The 10847-nt window shown below is 31.6% G+C and overlaps 1 protein-coding gene across 2 annotated transcripts; it reads left to right on the plus strand.

The window, feature by feature from the left end:
- Nucleotides 1–469: 469 nt before the first annotated feature.
- On the plus strand, nucleotides 470–6098 carry ABCI12 (cobalt ion transmembrane transporter). Of its 2 annotated transcripts, XM_047306480.2 has the most exons (7): nucleotides 470–1028; nucleotides 2111–2227; nucleotides 2668–2904; nucleotides 3022–3186; nucleotides 4084–4159; nucleotides 5247–5311; nucleotides 5704–6098. In XM_047306480.2, exons 1-7 carry the CDS (start codon nucleotides 711–713, stop codon nucleotides 5854–5856), a joined length of 1131 nt encoding a protein of 376 aa, XP_047162436.1. In that variant the 5' UTR covers nucleotides 470–710; the 3' UTR covers nucleotides 5857–6098. The 2 variants fall into 2 exon arrangements, with proteins under 2 accessions (XP_047162436.1, XP_047162443.1); XM_047306487.2 differs by lacking the exon at nucleotides 5247–5311.
- The last annotated feature ends 4749 nt before the right edge of the window (nucleotides 6099–10847 follow it).

The raw sequence follows: 10847 nt of genomic DNA on the forward strand, positions 1-10847 counted from the left end.
AGATTATAATCTGAAAGTTAAATAAATTTCGAGTTCAAAATTCAAAAATCATTTTTAACTTTTAAATTACATATTCCAGAAAAGTCAAAAACGGAATTTTGTTTACATGCTAATCCAGAGATAAATTTGTGGCGGTACAAAAATAAAATACCTCAAAAGTAAGTAAATATGTAAAGATAATGAGTTCGTACGAAAAAGAAAAAAAAGAACAAAAATAAGTTCCGACTAAACTGTCACCCTGAAATTACTGTGAAACAGAAATAGTAAAAAGATTACTAGGTCCAGTTTAACATAGAAAAAGCCAATCTGGTAGTAAAAATGTTAAATAAAATTATTTTCGGAGAACAAAAAAGGTAATAATATTGCCTGTATTTTTTATATATTTAAAATTTAAAAAATATAAATTTTACAATTTAAGTTAAAAATTAAATATAAAAGCAATTAATTATTTGTCAATCCCACCAAGTTTGCTGATAATAAGAACTGTCGATCTTTATCACCTGGAAGATAGTCCATAATTTCCATTTTCATGGTGTGCTCAATGTGACAGTGAACACAAACCAGTGAGTGCTACCCATTGGGTTAAGTTGTTATCAACATTTCAACCACTCGATCGAATTCTGAAACGTCGCATGATTACAACGCCACGGAGATTGCAGCATAGTTCGTGAGGCAATTCAGAGCCGAATTGCCTCTCAATTCACCTACCCATGAACTGTAACCATGCCACCTTCATTTCGGTCTCATTCCCGCCACCAAGTTCCGTGCTTTTCCCAAAACGCACTTCCGCAATCCTCACGCCGAAGAAAACCCTTTTGGCCAGGAACGTGAGACTCAGAGTCAGAGCAAGCGCTTCAAAGGGTGATGGTAATGCTCAGGCAGCAAATTGGTCCCAGTGGGTCCCCGTAGGATCTTTCGCCGCCGACAAAGTTTTCAGATTGATCGCCGGCGCCACAGCCAGTCCCATTGGCCAGTTTGTTGCGTACCCCACCACGTTTCTTCACTCTGTCGACCCTCGAGTCAAATTGGTCAGTCATGTATTATCAATGTCGGCACTTAAAGCTTGTGCTTTTATCTATTATGTTTTCTGCTGAGTTTTGATTATCAAGAAATAAACGAACAATTTGGTCTTTATCCTCTTTGTTAAATAATCTTCCTTGTACTTATAAAATTATGTAAGTAGTAGTCTCTACAATACTAGAAGTCATGTCGCAGAGTTTCTTAAGTAATGAAAAACATTTCAAATTTAGTCTCTTATATGAAATAATCAACCGAGGAACTAGATTGATGGCTATTCAATATTTAAGAACTATCCAGGAGAAAATGTCATACTTAGGGACTAAATTGATGATTTATTCCATAGTAGATGTTAACTGACCAGTGTTTTAGTTTTGGGTTTGCAATATTTTTTTTATAAGAATGGGAAAATGAAACTTGTGATGACTGCTATGATCATCGTTTTATTAGAGAAATTGGTGAATGCATTCTGTGAACTGAGAGAGTTAAGTGAGAGTGTTATTCCGCATGATACAAATATTTTAAGGCTGTGTTTGCTTTACCATTTGACCTCTCCTAGCCAAAGTTTTTTCAATAAACTCGGTTTGGTTTTTCTTAGAAATTTGTTTGCGCACTTATATTAGCCGTGTTTCAATTCGAAGCAATACCAAGGTTGCTTTTTAAAACCCAGTTTGCAAAATAAAATGCATTCAAGCTTATGACTAAAAATAATCCAAATGTGCGCAAAGTTTGTTCATGTAACCGTGGCTGTGGTTGGCTTCTGCTGACAGTAGTTTGTGATAGTTTTTGATAAAGAGAAATGCAACAACTAACCAGTAATTGAAACATAAGAATAAAGCATTGGGTGAGCCGATTCCGTTTACCATCTACGTATTGATCAGCCACAGAATTGGACTGGTAGTGAAGTTGCTTTTGGTACATGTTTGATTTATTTCACTTTGTGATGCTTAACGTCAGAGTTCTTATCAGCTATAAATTGCGGCAAATATTTTGACAGTTGTTAATACATGGGTTGTATAGCTGGAATGTTTGAATTGTTTGTTTTGGCTGCTTGGGTTATGTGTTTTTGTGACCAATCAGTCTGATTTCACAGGTATGGCTTTTAGCTCTGGTTGTTCTACCTGCAAGGTCTCACATAATTATGCGATTTGGATTAGTGATATACTTGACTTTGCTTTCAATGTGGGTTCTACCTAGAAATGCTTGGACGGTAAATAATTGTTAACCCTTCACTTATCTAACTCTGGAAGTGGGATCATATTAATATATGTATGGATTGTTCACATTGCTTAATTATGGTTGGTTGTTTATCATTAATTTCGGGGCTGTTGGAATTAATAGTCCAAGGATGTTTGATCTCTCAGTTAAAGCTTTGCATTGTGTTTCATTTGATGTTCACTATTTTTTTAACCATCATGTTAATTGCTTTTTCCTCTCTCCTCTATTCTAAATTGCTCATGGCATTTCTTATTCTTAATGCTTATCTATGATTTGAGTTAGCTCTTACCATATCATAAATGAGTTGGATTTTCCTTTATGTTGTGTTAAATCTATCTGGTTGTTGGCTGTTTATTCTATTTATTTATTTTTTCTTTTTTATCTTGAAGTGATGTGTTGATTGGAGAAATTTCCTGATAATTTCTCTTGTAGGATCAACTGGGAAGAGTTTATTTGCTATCTGGATTACTATTCATAACATTAGGGCTAGGTTCAGATGGTGTACCCGCACTTGTTCAGTTGAGAACGCCACCCCCTGCAATGATGGGGCTTCCTAATCTTCCTGTATCTTTATCAGGTTATGCGTATACAATCACAAAGTTAGGTCCATTAACATTTACCAGGAAAGGCCTATCTGTAGCAAGCACTGTTGCATGTTTGACTTTTACTGTAAGTTGTTCTCTGTATTTTTGCCATTTCTTTTCATTTACTGATGGAAGCTTCCTAAAACAATAGAATTTTTATGATTCTGACTTTCTGAGAATTTGGTCTGCATTTCTTTGGAAGGTATTTCAAAGTGCAAGTCTCTGCCTCACAACTACCACACCCGAACAACTAGCATTTGCATTACGATGGTTTATGCTCCCTCTGAGACACATCGGTGTTTCTGTGTCAGAAATTGTGCTTACACTTTTACTCTCATTGAGGTTTATCAGTCTCGTTTTTGATGAGGTAGGAGATTAAGGATTTTACGTACAACAGTATGCATTTGATAAACATAGTTTTCATCTGAATTTGATAAATATACAGCTTGTTTTAATTGTTTCAAATTTATATGCTTCCATGATTACTAAAACGACCATGCCCAGGCACAGGTGTGGTGCCTATTTTGATAGATATTGCTGATTGCTGATTACTGATGCAGTCTATTTTATTTTATTTTTATTTATTTTTAATTAGTGTTGCTGATTGCTTACTAGCTGCTGTGATGTGTTTGAATTATTGTAATAAACATTGCATCTTGTTGCAAGAAATTAGGGTTTTGGATGTTGTATTTGTTTATGAATAACGAATCAGAAAACTGTTATCTTAATTAATTGGGGCTGAGATGATTAGAGAAGTAAGACATGCTGCCGATAAATAATAGATGTGAGAAAGGGGTATCTTTTCAATTGAGAAGAGTTAGAGACTTAGGGTATTGGGAGGTTCAGTAAGGAACTCAGAGGGATCAAACTTATGGATGTTATGGGAAAGTAAACAGAGCGGTACAAGATATCTTCCTGATTTCTACAATTTTGAAGTACAACCAAACAGGAACGAGACAATGTCTCCTTTAATAAAGTTTTCAGTTGTTACTGATGTTTGTATTAGATTTAGCAAAGGCAATAAATAATTTTCAGAAAGACTGTTTATTAGCAATTTTTCATACTATGGTGGCAAGGTTGGCCTAGATATTAGCAATTTCAACACACAAGTAGATAATAGTAATAAATATGTGAATTAATAAAAATTCTTTGGCAAATGGAAGTAAAATTGGACATTTCGTCAACTTAAACTTTTATGCTTAATCCATTCATTTTCCTTTTTCTGTACTCTTTAAAATCCATAATTCATATTGTTTTGTTGCAGGTCCGGAACATTGCTTTGGGGATTGTATCCCGTAGGATAAATTGGAAGCAGCTGACTGTTATGGAGACCATTGATAGTAAGTAAATATGCAAAAAATGTTGTTCTTTTTTATAATCATTTCTCGACTTTCCAGCTAACTAGGTGATGGATATTATTTGGTTAATAATTTTGCATAAAACTCATTTAGATTCTTTAGAAGAAAAAGTATTAACTCGCACCAAATCACAGAAATGACCAGTTTCTTGCTATTCCAGAGTTTAGACACCCAAAGATTATCTTTATCCAGAAAACTACTGAACTCCTCCCTGTCTCCCAACACTACCACAGCAATAAAAACGAAAAATATTTAACTGTCTGCATAATTAATATTGTACCGGTCGTACATAATTGTTTGTTTGCATAATTAAATATGTAATTTTCCTAAAGTCCTACATAAAGCCCCATGGTTGAGCCCCACATTCTACACCCTCTTCTAGAATATACTTTCCAAACACAAGGTTACTGGAACGAGTATAAGTACTGTCTGATGAGTAGTCTAGGCTTTAGAAATTGATACAATGGAGTGCTTATCGTAACACATTTGTTGTGTATTTCGATTATAAGGATAATTATACTGGTAATCGTCATCTTTGGCTGCCTATTCATGAACTAAGTTTACTTTTCTTTGAATAGCACTTACATTTTGATGTTATGTGGCATGGATCTTATACTCATAGTTTATCTATTACAGTTGTTCAACCATTTTGTTATATTAAAATGACAGTATTTAAAAAATTGTCAATATTTGGATTGATACCATGAATTGCTACGTTTACCTTATATGACATGTTAGTGTAATGAACTATGCTAGTCTTATTCTAAACACAATAACGAATGCCAGTTTAATAATCTCAACGAACTTTCTTCTCTGTAATGCTAACAGGCACATGTACCTCCTTTTAAATGACAGTATGATAGCAAAATAGGAATTTTTTTGCATGTAGTATAATTAGGATTTTATATTATATGATAGATAGTTTGTACTGGAAACTTAGTTCTGCAATGGACAAGCTATTCTTAATTAGGTTAATGTTCAATAGATTTACACTAGACTTAAGGCTTTTATTTGAAGATATTTCTTCATTTGTCCTTATTCTTTTGTTTTCCCCTATATGACTTTGCAGTTTTTTTTAACTACTTCCGGCGCATCTTCAAAAATATTTTCAGCCATGCAGATCAAATTTCTCAGGTTTATCTTAAATTTACATAGTATTCTTCTTTGTCTAGGTTTCCTTGAAATTCTTCAACCTTATCATATTTGCAACTCATTCTTGATCTGTGAATTTGTTTAAAATTCATAAACTATTTTGAAGGCTTTTCAGATACAAGCTTTCACTGGTGTTACCTTCAGTTCCCACATATGAAAAGTGACCCAGTTAGAAATGTATTCTTTTGTTTATTTCATAGTTTGAACTCTATGTGGATTTCATTAACAATGCTGAGTTTAGAAAATATATACTTTTATTAAATTAGTCAAGCATGTTACTGTATTCAATTTCCCTGGACATCTTGTGGACTGACCTGGAAACACTAATCTGTTGTTATGATTGTGTTCTGATAGTTTAACATAAAATACTGCAGGCTATGATAGTCAGAGGTTTTAAAGGGGATAGTGGCAGTCACAAAATTTACTTTTTGTCAGAATCATCCTTTGGGATGGTAGATGCTATATGTTTGCTGTTCTTGACAGTTCTCATAGGAGCTGCTCTCCTGTCTGAGTACTACCTTGTCTAACAATATATTCCACTCCATCTGTAAGAGCATTCTAGAGTGATGTTATGTTTTTTCATCATTAAGTTAATTTGTCATCTTTCTGTTTGCATGTGAAAAATTAGTATCACATGTGTATGTTCAAGGGCAAGGGGATTTTGTCAGGTTGTGCAGTTTTTCCATAAAGATGGAAAGATGAACTGAGGAAAATGTGGATGGTTTTGGTATGTTTTACCAGAGATCTAGTGGATTGACACTTTTTATGACATTTCTTCCCTACCAGTTTGTTTCAATTCAAATCTTTTTATAAAAGGTTCAAGCAGTATTTTCATGACCCATTATGTCAATGGGCTAAATTATTTCGTAAGCATTTCTAAAAGATAGAAGAAGGAAATATGAAATAATCTTTCTATAAATTAAACAAATCTTTATAAAAGCTTTTATAGGAGAACTTTTACAAATTAATTTATACGTAAAACACAATTTAATTAAAATTAAGAAAAACTGGTTTATTTAGATAGTCTAATGCATTAAACTATCGAGGTTATTTCTTTGTACTAGTTTGTTTTAGTATCCTAGTATATAAAAATATTAGTGTGTCGTTGTCGTAATATGTCTAGAATTTATTAGTGTGTAATATTCAGTGTGTTGACAACTTTTATGTATAAGTTTCAGTATGAAAGGTAATTCTTACCTGAGATAATGAAGTCAAAGACTAGCATAAGATTCATTTAAAAATAAAATATCACATAAGTAAAAGGCTCGTGGTGATGTGTGGGGCAGTCAATATTCTCTGTAAGTTGACTTTGACTATAACAAATGTTGACTTTGACCGGATTTAGAATGGATTTAGAATAGACAACCGTGACGTTGAACGATGATAAATCTTGGACGCATAGTTGCTCAAAAGAGAAAGAATAGACGTATTTTTCCATCTCTAAACATAGAAGAGAAGAAGAAGATTGAGTGGAATAATGAATATATTTTTCTTTTTTGAATAGTATTTTTTAAAATTAAAATACTTATTTTATTGATTATATCTTTTAAGTATTTATTTATTTAAATTTAACTATTTTTTATTTGGTAGTCCTTTAAAACTAAAATATTTACTTATAATAAAATATACTTATAAAATAAATAAAAATTATTTATAAAAAAATTACATTTATTTTTATAATTATTTATAAAAATATAATATTTCTTAATATACATACAATCAATTTTATTCTTATTATTGTAAAACTATTTTATTAGTTAATTTAACTTTTTAAATTTTATAATCATTATAAGATAAAAGTGGACAAACATGTATTCCACTAATAATAATAATAATAGTATAAATACCAGTTTCTTTGTGCAATATTAATATTGATTAAAATATCTTCAAAATAGTATTTTTATAGTTCAATAATTCTGAAATAAAAGGTTACTGTTTATATATGAATCATTAATGTCAAATTATATTAGTTGAAGGGTGACTTTATTAAGCCAGACAATGATTGCACGTGTACCAAATATAAAGGCCAACGGTTTTTAGTTGGTAGCTAGACAGTTTGGTTTCATTTAATTGAAAAATTAAATTGAGAAATGAACATTTGACACCTAAGATGAAATATTTGAAAATGATGTATACAAAATTTAATATTAATAAAACAAAAATTGTAATGAACTTAATTATTAACAAATTAAAAAACAATAATTATATAATATTTTATTTTAATCTCTCCCTTTACACAACAGAAATAGAAGAAAAGAATGGGTATATATATTTTATATTATGTCATAGATGTAAAGTAATTATCTATATAATTAGAAGAAAATATGGACTATATTTTCTTTTAATTATATTTTTTTATTTATAAAATTTGAATTTGATAACTTTTTCAAGATTCATTTTAGTATTTCCTATGTTGTGAAAATGTGAATTTTGTCTTTATTGTACTGATTTAGGACAGATTTATTAATTTGAAGGGTTTTAGATTAGCAATAAATAAATAAAAATTTAATTGAAAATTTTTGTTTTTATAATATATATTTGATTTGTTTTGATTTTTAAATTTATTTTTAATTTAATTGAAATTTATTTTTGTAAAAAGATTTAATATTATATTTGATGAAATCAATATTAATATGTTTGAAATATCAGGTGTCAAAAATTTAGATATATTACATATAAAAATCTGAATCATCTTTTTATTATGAAACCTTTTTATGTTGACATGTGACATATTATAAGGAAAAAATTATTCTATTTTTATATATGTTAAACCTAAATTTTAATATACAAAAAATTCAAATTTTAACTGTGAAAATTTTAAATTGCATTAGTGTTAATTTAGTGGAAGGACCACATTTAATCTTTTTTACAAAAATAAGAATCTAATGTAAATTTTTAAAAAAAGTTAAATTTAGTAAAAAAAATATAATATCAAAACAAATTAAATATTAAATATAGAAATTAAATTAGTAATTAAGTCTAAAATAGTTTGTAATTCCAAAATAAAATTAATCCCTAAAATATTAAAATCCAAATGGTTAAGTTGATTGGTTGTTAAGAGAGTGAAGGTGAATAACACTGAACATTGATGTTCAAGAAAAGAACAACCATAATTGTAATCCAGAAAAGGTTGAAATTAGCTTTGGACAGTGAAATGAAAAAAAAAACAACCACAAGAGGCCATCCACCTTCCTTTATGAACTCCCAAGTCTTGATTCTTTAATACCTAATACATCTTTTTCTTCTTTTCTTAAGCAAAATCGTGAACATCTTTAAAATATATATATATATATATATATATATATATATATATATATATATATATATATATATATATATATAAAAGTAATTTTTTAAGTTTTTAATTAATTAATTAATGTCTTCATATGAAGTGTAGATGATAAAATTCAAGTAATGATTTAAGTGTTTCTAATGATTAGAATCAATTAAAGAGAATATTTGTCAGAACCATTAAAACGCATCCCAAAACCCCACCTGTCAGACCACATTAAAAACGCACCCAAAACCCTCTGAGCGGACGCCAGATGTCAAGTAACGAGAATCTGAAAATTAGATAGTGGAGTGCAGGTGTCAGTAGCTGAGCGGACGTTCGTTTTGAGTAAAACTGAGTTTTTGAAAGTTACGTCACACTCTTGCTGCATGCACCTTCTTTTCCAAGACTCTGACCTTCCATTTTCTCCTCCTTCTCTCTAGAAACTTCCCCTTCTCTCTACCAAAACTCACCCTTTCTCTACTCCGATCTCTGTTTAGGCACCGTGGAAGCACTCCCGGCGTCCCAAGCTTCATTTTGAACCGAACAAGTTTCAAGTTTGAACGGGTAAGTGTATCTGTCTTTAGTCGTTTGTTTCCGCTACATGCAAACCAAGTTCTGGTTGCATGCGGGCATGTAGACTAAGTTATTTTTGATCTCATGTTGTTTGGTTTAGTTTGAAGAGTTGTGGATCGTTGAGAGTAGAAAGATTTGTAGTCGGACGAACCAAAACCTATTCTTAGGACGTTCAATCACGTATCCAGGTAAGGGAAGCTTATCTAATTTAATTGTATGTTCTTGCACGTTCGTTGATAATGAATGTATGTTGTTGAGTGGTTGAATGTATGTATAAAGTATGAATATTGACATGGTTGTTGATGTGAAATATGATTTCTTAGTATGATATGAATTTTATAAAGTTATGAAATTATGTATTGATAACCGAGTTGAATATAAATGAGATCTGAATATGAATTCCCCTATGATATTGTACGTTCGTCATTGAACGGTCATTGACCGTTCGGTGTTTTTATTAAACTTCTTTGAAATGAAATTCTTTCATTTGGGAAGAATTCTAGTTGAGGACGAGCTCCTCCTTGTAATAGTGCTATGTTTGAACTTTCGGCCAAAAGTAGATGTACCTGAGTGTTACGTGTGGAACTGAAAATATTGTAAACATGTATTTGTGTATTTACTTATTCCTCAACACTGTCTCCAATGTGTCTTATCATAATTATTATTATTGATGTTTCTATTATAATTTAAATTAGTGATAGGTCTCAACACAAGCTCTCGTAAGGAGTGGTGCTCGGTCTTATACCGAACGCTCGTACTCGTTTTTTTTAATTTATCAACCTTGATAAAACAGCGTTCGTCCAATTTCAGTAGAATCTCCTTTACTGTGTTCGGTCATTGACCGACATTAGGTTTCTGTATATGAATTATTCTAAATATGGTTCTTTAATGTCTTGACGTGTCTACATTCATTGTATCCGGCCTAGAGCCTCCGTACTCGATTTATTCTTTGAGTATTGGTTTGAACTTACGATAGTCAGTTCATTCAACTGATTCACATGGTAAATAACGTTCGTCATATGGTATATGATTGTACTCGGTCTATTCCTAAATATATTAGTAACCCTTTCAGTCTTATTCTAATATGGAACGGGCGACTTCTCGGTCTCGTTCTTAGTGTTCAATCCTTGTTCTGAGTGAGGACTGAACGTTCGGTATTTAAAGTTATTAGAAATTGTGATAACGATGAAATTAAAATGATGGGTAATAAATGATGAAGAGTATAGAGACTGATGAAATGATGCGAAATATGAACGAGCGTTCCGGGGAGGAACGACTCATGTTTAAATTTTGAAATTTGGTAAAGTATGACTGTGGTAATGCTAAGCTGTCGTTTCATCCTGATGTTCCGTGAGTACTCGTCCTCATGTAGAGGAGGGTAGGTCATGTGTGGGAACGACAGGAGGTCCTAGTCCTTAGGGGTACTTTGGACAGATAGGGCTAACCTCGTGTGGCAGCTGTTGAGTGTATCCTAGTTACTACACCACCCGGGTGCACGAACATCGTAGCTACACAGATATCATACAGCCCGGACAGTCAGTCTAGTGATAGTTTTTGTATGATACATATGTTGAATTTCTCTTGTGTGGGATTGTTTAATATATATGTTGATGTATGAATTAAATTACATAAGCTTACCCTGTGTTTTCCTTGTGTTGTCTTGTTGTACGT

This window comes from Vigna umbellata, chromosome 5 (assembly GCF_029865625.1).
Source record: "Vigna umbellata cultivar VRB3 chromosome 5, Vumbellata_1.0, whole genome shotgun sequence".
Classification (NCBI taxonomy): domain Eukaryota; kingdom Viridiplantae; phylum Streptophyta; class Magnoliopsida; order Fabales; family Fabaceae; genus Vigna; species Vigna umbellata.

Bases quoted from the DNA above. Each gene is read 5' to 3' on its own strand.
- ABCI12 (XM_047306480.2), top strand. From the start codon at position 711: ATGAACTGTAACCATGCCACCTTCATTTCGGTCTCATTCCCGCCACCA. The intron at 2,905-3,021 runs GTAAGTTGTTCT...TTTCTTTGGAAG, and splicing joins TTGCATGTTTGACTTTTACT to GTATTTCAAAGTGCAAGTCT. The intron at 3,187-4,083 runs GTAGGAGATTAA...GTTTTGTTGCAG, and splicing joins TCAGTCTCGTTTTTGATGAG to GTCCGGAACATTGCTTTGGG.